An 11,965-nucleotide genomic window follows, 5' to 3' on the forward strand; every position below is an offset into this window, starting at 1 on the left:
AGTTTTAATTCTGTCTCCAACACTGCTGATTGTGTCTAATGAGAATAGCCTGCCTCTCTCGCAGGGAAGTCCTCTGAACAGTTTGAGGCGAGCCTAGCCCTAAGGGGCGCTGCTCCCCCCCCTCCCCCGCCCCAGCCCTGCGCGCCCGGGTGGGCAGCTGAGTCCAGCCCTGGGCCGGGCCTAGCTCTCCCGGGGGTGGGGCTCTCGCAGGCCCCGCCCCGGACCCGCGCATGCGCCGACGCGGTGCCGGCGATTCCGGCGCCCGCCTGGGTGCAGGTAGGAACCGTGTGCGGGGAGGGCAGCTGCGTGAGAGCCGGTCCGGCAGGGCCACGCTCGGGTCTGGAGGCTCCCGGCTTGGCGAGCTCAGCTTCCGATGCACCCCGGAGCTGTGCCTGCGACTGCTTCTTGCGGGGCCGGGGCGTCCCCATTCTCGGGTCTGGGGGTCGCACTGAGCAGCACACGCTTCCCTAGGGTGACTCCGCACCCGCGGCTCCTGCTCCCGGCCTCGCGGGGTGCCTGTCCGAGTCCCGAGCTCTGGGTAGCCCGAGGACACCGGGCTGGGCAGGTGCCGAGAGCGGCCGCCTCGCCCTCCCCCTTCTCGCCGGGCTGAGCCGCTGCGGAGGCGCCTCGGCTCCAAGTGCTTTCCCAACGCGTGCAAAAGCCGCGGGCGTGGGGCCGACAGGCGGGGCGCCCGGGCACTGCCGCCTGCACCCCGCCCTGCAAGCCCCCAGCGCGCCTGCCTGGAGCCCTCATTGACGTCACAGAGTAAAGGGGACCGGAGGCGGCCCCAGTGACCCCACCCCCCGCCCTAGTGGGGCTTTCAGGGTAACCCTGCGATCTGAGACAGTTCCCCTCTTACAATAAAGCGTCCTCCCCGCGGGTGTGCCAAGCACTGGGAGTAAAGGGGCTTGAGGTCAACTGCAAAATAAAAGACTTGCAAGTGAGGGTGTTGGCGGTGTTGGCCAGTTCGTGCAGACACTCACCAGCACCTCCTGCAGGCGGGGCCCCGGGATGAATGAGAAGTTGGGGTGAAAGGAGCTGTCTGGAGAGAGCAGCTCTGCTTCGGTCCCACCCCGTTCCCCTGGGCGCCTGCAGGAAGAAGTAATTAGGTTGAGCTTTTAATCACCGCTGCCATGTGGCAGGCAAGGGAGAGGGAAGGCAGGGAGATCCTGGGGGCAACAGGGTCCGCCCCTGCTTCTAGGTGCCTTCCTCTGGGAGCCCCTGCAGGCCCCCCAGCGTGGCTGTCAGTAACCTCCTGTTTTCTCATCTCTCGGGACACTGGGTTCCCTAGGAGCTGCCCCCGGCTTAATGATTGCCCAGAAGGTGGCTATAAAGAGAGGCCGTGCAGCGGAGGGCACCAGGAACGCCTAGCTCAGCAGATCTGGGCCCTGCGGAGCAGCGGGCGAGGGAGTTGGGGGCAGAGGCTCGGCGACCGAGCGGGCCTGGCAGCACCATGGCGGCCCAGGGCTATGGCTACTATCGAACTGTCATCTTCGCGGCCATGTTCGTCGGCTACAGCCTGTACTACTTCAACCGCAAGACCTTCTCCTTTGTCATGACCTCTCTGGTGCAGGAGATCTCTCTGGACAAGGATGACCTGGGTGAGCCCCGGGGGGTGGCTCTGGTGAAATGAATGCTGGTGGCCACATAGAGGGAGGGTCTGGATTCAGCTGGGCCCGGCCTGGGGTGCCCATGTGATCCGTGGGTGGGGGTGGAGCAATGTGCTAGGACAGTTCTCTGCATGTCGGAAGAAGGGTGGTTGCTTTTTTTTTTTTCTTTTTGGGTCACATTCGGCGATGCACAAGGATGACTCCTTCCTGACTGCACTCACGAATTACCCCGGGCAGTGCTCAGGGGACTATATGGGATGCTGGCACCCAGGTCATCCACGTGCAAGGCAAATGCCCTACCCGCTGTGCTATTGCTCCAGCTCCTGGTTGCTTTTTTGGAGGGCTTATGATGCCTGTGAGAATCCCGAGGACCACTGTGGAGAAATTCTGGGTGTGTTAAGGGAGGCTGAGCAGTGTCCATAGCTGGGTGTGTGAGTACTGGGATGAACACAGGGGTGGTTGGAGGTGAGGTGAGGTTGGCACATAGCACCCCAAGGCTTCCCAGGGAAAGCCCCGATCCTCGGCTCCCACACCAGCCCTCACTATTCGGCCGGGGATTAACAGGTGCCAGAGCCCCGGGTTGGCCTGCAGAGGGAGGTGGATGTGACTCCTCTGGAGAGGAGGTGCTTGGTCCCCACCCTGCTGGCCCCTTGGCAGCTGCAGCTGGCGCACTCAGCTGGCACCCTTGGGAGGCTGAAAAGTCATAGGTCAGCCCAAGGCTACTGCTGTGGAGAGGCCTGACTCACAAACAAGCCGCAGGCTGGCACCTCGGCACACCTGCTCGCCACCTTTCCCCCTTTCTCCTGCACCTTGGCCCTGACCCTCACCCCCCAGGGGTCCTTCTCCCCACGCCCCACCCCTGCAGGCCTCATCACCAGCAGCCAGTCGGCAGCCTACGCCATCAGCAAGTTCGTGAGCGGGGTGCTGTCCGACCAGATGAGCGCCCGCTGGCTCTTCTCCTCGGGGCTGCTCCTGGTCGGTCTGGTCAACATCGCCTTCTCCTGGAGCTCCACCGTGTCCATCTTCGCAGTCCTCTGGTTCCTCAACGGCCTGGCACAGGGCCTGGGCTGGCCCCCGTGCGGGAAGGTCCTGCGGAAGGTGAGTGGCCCCTTCCCTGTGTGGGTGGATGGTTCTGGGTGGCCTCGGGGATGATCACAGCGTGCACGAGAGCACCGGCACCCCTCACCCGCCCAGAACCGCCCAGTCGCCTGGTGAATGCCAGCCCGGCTTCACCTGCTGCTCAGTATATTTTAGGAGCTTGAGTGGGGTGGGATCGGGTGGCCGAGGAGGCCCTGCCAACCTGCTTCTCCCTGGAACACCGCTGCCCCGTCAGGGGAACTCCCGGGTCTGTGCACCCCTCCCCAACCCCCCGTGGATGCAGGCTGGGCACCCACTCCGTGTCTGTGTGCCCGCAGTGGTTTGAGCCGTCGCAGTTTGGCACGTGGTGGTCCGTCCTGTCCACCAGCATGAACCTGGCGGGGGGGCTGGGGCCCATCCTGGCCACGGTGCTGGCCCAGAGCTACAGCTGGCGCAGCACGCTCGCCCTGTCGGGGGCGCTGTGCGTGCTCGTCTCCTTCCTCTGCCTCCTGCTCATTCGCAACGAGCCTGCTGACGTTGGCCTCCGCAACCTGGACCCCACACCCTCCAAGGGCAAGCCAGGTGAGCCCCCCAGGCCGACTCTGGAGGGGGTTCAAAGGTTATTGGGCTGTTTTTCTACTCTTTTGGGAGGAGGGCATACCGGCTGTGCTCAGGGCTCACTCCTGGCTCTGCACTCAGGGGTCACTTCTGGCTGGGCTCAGGGGGGACATCTGGGGTGTTGGGATTTGGGTTTGTGGTTTTTTTTAAATTTTTATTAGTAAAACACTATGAGGTACAGTTGTAGACTTACATATTTTTGTGCTTGGGTTTCAGTTATACAATGATTGAGTACCCATCCCTCCACCAGTGCTTATTCTCCACCATCAATGATCCCAGTATCCCTCCCAACTCCCTCTTCCCCCCATCCCACCCCGCCTCTGTGGCTGGGCATTCCCTTTTGTTTTCTCTCTCCTTCTGGGTGCTGTGGTTTGCAAAAGAGGGAGGCCTTGAGTGGCAATCATGTTCGGTCTGCAGTCTACTTTCAGCATGCATCTCCCATCCTGGGAGGATCCTCCCATGGGGCGTTGGGATTTGAACCCATGTTGGCCACGTGCAAGACAAATGCCCGCCTGGTTGTCCTATTGCCCCTGCTTATTGGGCAGATTTTTCTTGAGGACTGGGAGAGTGTGTGGTTTGCCAGTGACTCCAGCCCAGCCAGGACCAGACACGGGCAGAGCCTGCTCCTGCCACCTTCCAGACATTCGCCCTGTTCCCTGGGCCTCAGTTTCTCCTCCCTCCTGGAGGGCGGTGGTGAAGGGAAGAGGGCAGGGCCAAGGGTGAGGGGACACCTTTCTGCTCACCCCTGGCTTGGGCAGATGAACTCTGTCCCTGGGGCTGGTTAATGAGTGGTGGGGGCCCCCAAGCTGCACCTGAGACTGCCCTCCCCCCCCCCGCCAGGCTCCCCGAAGGAAGAGAGCACCCTCCAGGAGCTGCTGCTGTCCCCCTACCTGTGGGTGCTCTCCACTGGCTACCTGGTAGTTTTCGGGGTGAAGACCTGCTGTACCGACTGGGGCCAGTTCTTCCTCATCCAGGAGAAGGGGCAGTCGGCCCTCGTGGGTGAGGCGGATGGGAAGCAGGGCGGGAAAGCAGCACCAGCTTCTCTGCACCCCTCCTTTCCCGTGTCTGAGCACCCCTGCCCCTGGCAGCTCTGGCTGGCTGTCCCCCGCGGGACCCTGCGCCTTTCTGGGTTTTAGCCTTGTTTGGGCGACTGCAGTGGATAACCACGCCCCCTTCTCTCCCCTCCTTCCACCCTCCTCACTGCAGGTAGCTCCTACATGAGCGCCCTGGAAGTGGGGGGCCTTGTGGGCAGCATTGCCGCAGGCTACCTGTCGGACCGGGCCATGGCAAAGGTGAGCAGGCACAGGATGGGACTCAGGAAGGTCCATTACTATCTGCCCAGCCTTCCTGGGCAGGGCTGGGAGAGCTGGGGGAGGTGGGAGAGATCAGGGGTGCCCTCTGCTAGGAACGTGGAGACAGGGTTTCTGAGAAAAGGATCATGATTATTATTCTTTTTTTGTTTGTTTGGGGGCCACACCCAATGGTGCTCAGGGCTTATTCCTGGGCTCTGCACTCAGGGGACCATCTAGGGTGCCAGGAATTGAACCTGGTCGGTAAGGCAAACGCCCCACCTGCTGTACCATCACTCCAGCTCTTGATTATTATGAATTTTTTTTTCTTTTTGGGTTCACACCCAGCGATGGTCAGGGGTTACTCCTTCTTAGCTCTGCACTTGGGAATTACTCCTGGCTATGTTCAGGGGACCATATGGAACGCCAGGGATCGAACCTGGGTCAGCCGCATGCAAGGCAAACGCCCTACCCACTGTGTACTATATCACTCTGGCCCAATTATTGTGATTCTTAATGTGGTGCCAAGGATTCAACCCACGGCCCTTTTTTTTTTTTCCCCTTTTTGATTTTTTTGGTTACACCCAGTGATGCCTAGGAGCTACTCCTGGCTTTGCACTCAGGAATTACTCCTGGCAGTGCTCGTGGGAACCATATGGGATGCTGGGAATCGAACCTAGGTCGGCCACATGCAAGGCAAACACGCTACCCACCGTGCTATTACTCTAGCCCCTCGTGGCCCCACTTATGCAAGTGCAGCCAAGTCACATCTGCAGCGGTCACTCCTAGCTGTGCTGGATCCCTATTCTCCCACGTGCACAACTGTCTTTCAGGCCAGGGGCCTTCCACTATTCCAGCCTGGATCTTTCAGGTGTGTGGACTTTCCAGAAGCCCCAGGAAACTGGGGCGGGGAGGGGCTGAGCGCAGCCAGCCAGCATGTGTCCCTGGCGTGCTGCAGGTAGAGAAAGAGATGTGCGGGACCCTAGCCCTGAGCTTCCCTGGCCGAGAACTGGGGGTCAGAGGATTGCCAAAGCCCTGTCCACAGAGGCCAAGGGTGGGGATTTGCTGCTGCCTCAGGGCCTCACGTTGCTTTTGGGGTGGTGGGGGGGGTTGTCTTATCTGCAGGCCGGTCCGTCCATCTATGGGAACCCCCGCCACGGCCTGCTGCTGTTCATGATGGGAGGCATGGCCGTGTCCATGTACCTCTTCCGGACAACTGTGACTGGGGATGTCCCCAAGGTGAGGAAGAAGGCCTGGCCGGCAGCTGTGGCCCCTGTGTCATGCTCTGTCCCAGCACTGCGGGAGCTCGGTGCCTCCTTTCCGGGCTCGGTGCTACCCTGCCACTCGGCCTGGTGCTCCTCTCTTCCTGTGCTCTAGGATGTTGCGCTCTGGACTCCGGCTCTCCGCCCTCTCGCTGAGCTCTCAGGCTTTACGGAGCACGAGGTGCTTCTCTGTTTCCATCCTGGTTTGTCTCTCCTTCGTCCTGTCCCCTCTGCTGGCCCACTGTCTCTGACGCTGGTGGAATCCTGCCTTTTCCTTTTTCACCCACCTTGGGTTGGTCCAGGGGGCTCCCTATCCTCACACTTTGGGGAGTGGTCTTTATGGTCTCCTTAGTTCAGTTCTTTGTTCCTGCAGGCCATACATTTTTCCTTGCTTTTTTTTTTGGGGGGGGGGGGGAGCCATGCCCAGCAGTGCTCGGAGGAGGGCGCAATGCTGGGGATGGAACCCAGGGTTCCCGCATGCAAAGTGTGACTCCAACCTGGAGCATCTCCACGTTATGCCCTCCTCTCACCGCCGCCCTCCCCCCCCCCCCCCCCCCCGTGCTAACCACCACCCTGCACGGCCCTTGCAGCTCTGGATCCTCATCCTGGGAGCTGTGTTTGGCTTCTCTTCCTACGGTCCCATCGCCTTGTTCGGTGTTATCGCCAACGAGAGCGCCCCTCCCAACCTGTGTGGCACTTCCCATGCCATCGTGGGACTCATGGCCAATGGTGAGTGGTGCCCCCATGTCTCCACCTTCCCCCACGGGCGCCTGAAGCGCCGCAGGCTCCCCTGTGACAGGCCTGTCTCCCCTGACAGTGGGCGGCTTCCTGGCGGGTCTGCCCTTCAGCACCATCGCCAAGCACTACAGCTGGAACACGGCCTTCTGGGTGGCCGAAGTGACCTGCACAGCCTGCACCGTGGCCTTCTTCCTCCTTCGGAACATCCGCACCAAGATGGGCCGCATCCCCAAGAAAGCCGAGTGAAGCAAAGGCACTTTCCGGGACATGCATTTCCCCTGCATAGTGCCAGGGCTGCCCTGGCCAGCTCGGAACCTTCCACTTGCTCTTTCTGGAAGTGACCAGTGGCTAATGAGGCCCCGGCTGCCCATCTTACACACTATTTAATGATCGCCTTTGTCCTCAGACTCCATCAGTTCCTATTTTCTGCCTTCAGAAGCGGGAGTTTTTGTGGTCAGGGAGTCTTCCTTATTCTCCTTCCTGGCCAGGGTTAAGGTCCTGCTGTGGCAGGTTCTGGGGGCCCCCCGTTTGGCCCTAAGGCCTCTCAGTAGGGGCCCCAGCTAAAGCCAGTGGCCCCCATGCCCCCACTCCAGGGCCTGAGGTCACTCAGCAGTGCCCTGTGTCCAGCAAGGGGGTAAAGGTGCCAGGGTAGGGTGACTTGTTATAGATTAAAACTAGATTTGATACTAAATACTGCCAGGAAGTCCTTTCTTTCTTTCTTTTTTTTTTTTTGCGTCACACCTGGCAATGCTCAGGGATCATTCCTGGCTCTGCACTCAGGAATCATTCCTGGTGATGCTCAAGGGGACCCTATGGGATGCTGGGAATTGAACCCGGGTCAGCCACGTGCAAGGCAAACGCCGTACCCGCTGTGCTATCGCTCCAGCCCCAAAGTCCTTCTTTCAACAGTGGTACTGGAGGCCAGACAGCTTCAGAAAGTCTCTTCAGTACCTGTTGAGTCTTCCTTAAAAGACAGGCTTGGCCTCCAGGCCAAGAAAGATGACAGGTAGAAAGAACTTTCTCATTTTGGTTTTGGGCCTCATTTGGTGCTTGGGGGCTTCTCCCGGCTCTGCCCTTCGTGTGTGTGCTGCCAGAGATCCACCGGGCTCCTGCGAGTACAGCTCGCCTCTAGCCCTACATCAGCCCCTCCCTGTGCAGACTCCCCGCCTTCTCGACATCGTCTACATCCGGACTCAGCCTCTTCACCCATGCACACAGCACCTGTCCTGCATACATCCCTAACAGGCCAGAGGCTGACCGGAGGGAGAAGGCAGCACTCCCAGCTCACTGTTGGTGCCAGCAGAAAGCCTGGTTTCAGACTGAGGCAGTCGGTGATGAGCCTGGACATCTGGGGCTGAGTGTCTTGCCAAGTCCCTTGTTTGCAATAGAACGTTCCCCGTGGGCAGGGAGAACGGAGGTGGGTAAGCAGGCATGTCTGGCTGTGGTTGCCACCAGCCAGATTCTAGAGCTGGATTCAAGGCATCGTGCTAAAGTATTTAGTTTTTACTAAAAACGTAGGATCTCACCTTCCCAGAATTCCCTTTTGGCTTTTTTTTTTTTGCTTGTGGGGTCACACCCGATGATGCACAGGGGCCACTCCTGGCTCTGCACTCAGGAATTACTCCTGGCGGTGCTCAGGGGACCATATGGGATGCTGGGAATCAAACCTGGGTCGGCCGCGTGCAAGGCAAACGCCCTACCCGCTGTGCTACCACTCCAGCCCCTCCCTTTTGGCTCTTGCCTCCCCTCCCAAGCCTTTCCTTCCCACGCCACAGGTTAGGACAGCAACACTGAGATCAAAGGGATGTTTATTACACACAGCGCACGAGGGCCCGCCTCGTCATAAATAAAGCTGTACAGAGAGAAAGCAGGCCCAGGACAGACATCGGTGGGGGGGATGAGGGTTAAGGCGTGGGGACTCAGCACGGCATCAGCTCAGCATCTTCCCAGTTTTGGGCGCACTAACACAGTGGCTGGAGTCTCCCTCAGTGGCAGAGCAGGACTACCACAGAAGGACTCTGCTGGACACGTGTACAGGGCTTGCTGCTGGTTCAGCTATGAGCCAGGTCCAAAAGTTCCAGCCTTCTCTGCCACCTCCAGGGCTAACTTCAGGTTCTGGTCAAATAGCTCACACCTAGATCAAGCCCAGGAGGAATCGTTCAGAACACAGATTGAGGGCCAAGGCTCTCTCCTACTGTGGGTGCAGAGGCAGAGCCAGTGAAAACTGCTCTGAAGGGTATGAACTTCAAGGCAAATCCCCCCTCCCGCCCCAAAAAGAACGAGATAGTACAGGGGTAACAGTGTATGGACAGGCTTGTATGCAGTGACCCCAGTTACTCCATGCACCACATATGGTCCTGAGTACCACTGGACGCAGCTCACCTTCCCCCCAACCCCAGAAAAATTGAGTCACTTTTGTTTTTAACTATAAAACTATCACATTTCCAAATGATTCTGAAGCAGTGGAGAGGAGTCAAGGAGGCTTGGTTATGGGCCATGGGCCATGGGCCAACCTACCTGATAGGCATTTCCAGGGAATAGAATGGATTCTTGAGTGCAAAGTCTGAGTAAATCTCATAGATCTTTCGGAGCAGGGAATCTATTCCAGCTTGCCGAGGATCTGCTAGAACCACAAACTTGATCCCTGCAGAATAGTCACCAAACATTAGCCTGTATTCTCAAAGAAGTCACCTGAGCTGGTTGATACTTTATTCTTCTCGCTACATAATGCAGAAAAAGGAAGACTTGGCTTGAAAAAAGCGATTTAGGGGTCCTTCAGCAGGAAGTGCCCAATAGGGGACACTGTAGCTCTCGGTGTCCTGCATTAAGGGGGTGCAGTGCTGGCACTTAGGCTCCAAAAGCCATTTCCAATTACTCTAAGTTTCAAATTCATTTTGGAACAGAACCTTCCAAAATGTACTGCTCCAGGAAATACCACTTAGATGAGTTTTATCTGCACACAAGACACCAAGGGGGCATGCCAGGAGGCAGGGACAAAACTAGCGTCAAATTAAATTTTGGCTGTTTGGAGTCACAAGACCAATCAAAGTGTCCATGCAGTTCTCCCGTGCCACCCCCACCCAGTGCCTCCCCAGGGCTTACCAGTCAGAGTCTGGAAGCAGTGCAATTTGAATGCATCAGTCTCCAGCATCTCAATGCCCGAGCTGCCCTGTTCCGGGGACAGCTGGGAGCCGATCGCGAAGAGCCTATTTGCAAAGGATGTGTGATCAGAGGTTACATCTGGCTCCGTCCTTGGGGCCCATATCTGGTCCAGGGGATCTAAACACGGTCAACCACATTCAAGGCAAGCACTTTAAGATGATGCTACTGAGTGTATGTGTGGGTGGGAGGAGGCACGATAAAAGAAAAAAGAAACATTCTGAGTTTCTGTTTTGGGCTCACTCTCAATTGCTCAAGAGCTCAGGGTGACTCCCAGCAGTGCTCAGAGAACCATGAAGTTCTGAGAACTGAACACTGGGCCTCTCACATGCAAGGCAAGTGCTCTGGCACGGAGCCATATCCCTGGTCCTCCCAGGTCTATTAAAGGGCCAACGCTTCTCTTAAAGGAGGTTGAGTTCTGCTAAACAGTTCACATGAATCCCAAGTTCCTCAAAGCATCACAAAACAGTCAATGTTGAAACTGAGAACGTGGGGACTGAGCAACAGTACAGAGGGCAGGGCGCTTGCCTTGCACGCCACTGATCCGGGTTTGATCTCCTGCATCCTAAATGCCCAACCACCCCCAGCACCTCCAGGAATAATCCCCGAGTATCACAATCACGACCATCCTGTTGTTCGTTGATTGCCTCGAGCAGGCCCCAGTAACGTCTCCTTTGTCCTAACCCTGAGAATTATTTTACAAAGTGCCATATTCGGGTTGAAGAGATAGCACAGCGGGTAGGGCATTTGCCTTGCACGCGGCCAACCCGGGTTCGATTCCCAGGATCCCATATAATCCCCTGAGCACCGCCAGGAGTAACTCCTGAGTGCAGAGCCAGGAGTAACCCCTGTGCATTGCCAGGTGTGACCCAAAAAGAAAAAAAAAGTGCCATATTCAAGGCTCTTTCAGAGTTAGGAGAATGAGACCCTTCATTGTTACTGGTATTTGGCATATTGGGTACGCCACGGGGAGTTTGCCAGACTCTGCCGTGTGGGCAGGTTACATTTGGTAGCCTGCCAGTTTGTCCAATGTGAGAATGAGATAATTCCCGAGTATAAAGCCAGGAATAACCCTTGAGCCTAGCCAGGTGTGGCCGAAAAAAATCAAATCAAACAAAACCCAGAAGGTTCACCCATACTGACCCTGCGGGTAGGGTGTTTGCCTTGCAAACGGCCCACCTGGGTTCGATCCCGGGGCATCCCATAGGGTCCCCCGAACACCACCAGGAGTAATTCCTGACTGCAGAACCAGGAGTAACCCCTGAGCATCGCCTTGTGTGACCAAAAAAAGCCAAAGAAAAACACACACACACTGCGGGACAGTGGGGGCACGACCCGTGGCGCTCTGTGATCAGACACTGCTGGGGACCGTGCGGGGGGCGACGGCCGCGTGCAAGGCAAGGGCCTGAACACTTGCACTCCGGTCCCCAATTTTTCTTAACACAGACCGTGCCACTGACATGGGTGACACCGGCAAGCCCGGCCTCTCGGGGCACGACCCGAACAGCGCACTGACCCCCTGTAGCCTAGGAGCCCAGTGCAAGCGGGCGGGTTGGGGGAACTCACGAGTGGAACATGGAGGCCAACATGAGCTTCTCATTGGAGGTGAGGCGGGGTCGGCCGAATCGGATGGACACCGGGTAATTGCTGGGGTTCGCCAGGTACTCCAGAACCTCCTTCCCGTCGGCCGTGTACTTGCCGTTCACGTCGGAACCATTGATGGCCAGCACGGCGTGGCCCACTGCAGCGGGGAGGCGAGGGGCGAGGGGGGCGAGGGGTGAGCAGAGCCCCCGGCGCCCCCGGCCCACTTCCGCCGCCCGGGCCCGCCCCCCGGCCCCGCGCCCAGCCCACCCCGGATGCCGTCGCGCTGGCCGAAGGCCACCAGCACACGTTCATCGTGTAACTTGAGGAGCAGGTCGAGGGGGTAACTGAAGGTTTTCTCCGCCTCGGCCCGCGGCGCGTAGCTGTCCAACTGGTAAATGAGGCCGCCCGCTTTGTTCACCACATACACACTAAAAATCGCCATCGCCGCCGCCGGGCTGCCAGGACCACTGGGCTCGCCCCCGGCCGCCCCGCCCCTCCCCGCCCCGGAAGCGCTGTCGGGGAATCGCCCCGCCCGGAAGCGCTGTTCGGGAGCCGCCCCGCCCTCTGCCGGCGCGCGTGCGCACTGGGAGGCAGCCGCACGCGCGGGCAGAGAAGTCACTTGGGAGGA

At 58.6% G+C, this 11,965-nt stretch overlaps 2 protein-coding genes across 3 annotated transcripts; one reads left to right on the top strand and one right to left on the bottom strand.

The window, feature by feature from the left end:
- The first annotated feature begins 218 nt into the window (after window positions 1-218).
- On the top strand, window positions 219-7,279 carry SLC37A4 (solute carrier family 37 member 4). Of its 2 annotated transcripts, XM_056107556.1 has the most exons (10): window positions 219-276; window positions 1,292-1,601; window positions 2,476-2,708; window positions 3,026-3,269; window positions 4,146-4,304; window positions 4,512-4,597; window positions 5,720-5,833; window positions 5,972-6,037; window positions 6,447-6,585; window positions 6,674-7,279. In XM_056107556.1, the coding sequence occupies exons 2-10, from the start codon at window positions 1,454-1,456 to the stop codon at window positions 6,838-6,840; spliced, it is 1,356 nt and encodes a 451-aa protein (XP_055963531.1). In that variant the 5' UTR covers window positions 219-276; window positions 1,292-1,453; the 3' UTR covers window positions 6,841-7,279. The 2 variants fall into 2 exon arrangements, with proteins under 2 accessions (XP_055963531.1, XP_055963532.1); XM_056107557.1 differs by lacking the exon at window positions 5,972-6,037.
- Window positions 7,280-8,391: 1,112 nt separating this feature from the next.
- On the bottom strand, window positions 8,392-11,823 carry TRAPPC4 (trafficking protein particle complex subunit 4). The gene is made up of 5 exons (XM_056107623.1): window positions 11,605-11,823; window positions 11,320-11,494; window positions 9,697-9,800; window positions 9,112-9,238; window positions 8,392-8,728 (listed from the first exon to the last, which is right to left on the bottom strand). Exons 1-5 carry the CDS (start codon window positions 11,777-11,779, stop codon window positions 8,650-8,652), a joined length of 660 nt encoding a protein of 219 aa, XP_055963598.1. The 5' UTR covers window positions 11,780-11,823; the 3' UTR covers window positions 8,392-8,649.
- Window positions 11,824-11,965: the final 142 nt, after the last annotated feature.

This window comes from Sorex fumeus, unplaced genomic scaffold, assembly GCF_029834395.1.
Source record: "Sorex fumeus unplaced genomic scaffold, SorFum_2.1 ptg000169l, whole genome shotgun sequence".
NCBI classification, from domain to species: Eukaryota; Metazoa; Chordata; class Mammalia; order Eulipotyphla; family Soricidae; genus Sorex; species Sorex fumeus.

Bases quoted from the DNA above. Each gene is read 5' to 3' on its own strand.
- SLC37A4 (XM_056107556.1), top strand. From the start codon at position 1,454: ATGGCGGCCCAGGGCTATGGCTACTATCGAACTGTCATCTTCGCGGCC. The intron at 1,602-2,475 runs GTGAGCCCCGGG...CCACCCCTGCAG, and splicing joins TCTGGACAAGGATGACCTGG to GCCTCATCACCAGCAGCCAG. The intron at 5,834-5,971 runs GTGAGGAAGAAG...CCTGTGCTCTAG, and splicing joins TGACTGGGGATGTCCCCAAG to GATGTTGCGCTCTGGACTCC.
- TRAPPC4 (XM_056107623.1), bottom strand. From the start codon at position 11,779: ATGGCGATTTTTAGTGTGTATGTGGTGAACAAAGCGGGCGGCCTCATT. The intron at 11,495-11,604 runs GTGGGCTGGGCG...TCCCCGCTGCAG, and splicing joins CCAGCGCGACGGCATCCGGG to TGGGCCACGCCGTGCTGGCC. The intron at 9,239-9,696 runs GTAAGCCCTGGG...ACTATTCTGCAG, and splicing joins CTGCTTCCAGACTCTGACTG to GGATCAAGTTTGTGGTTCTA.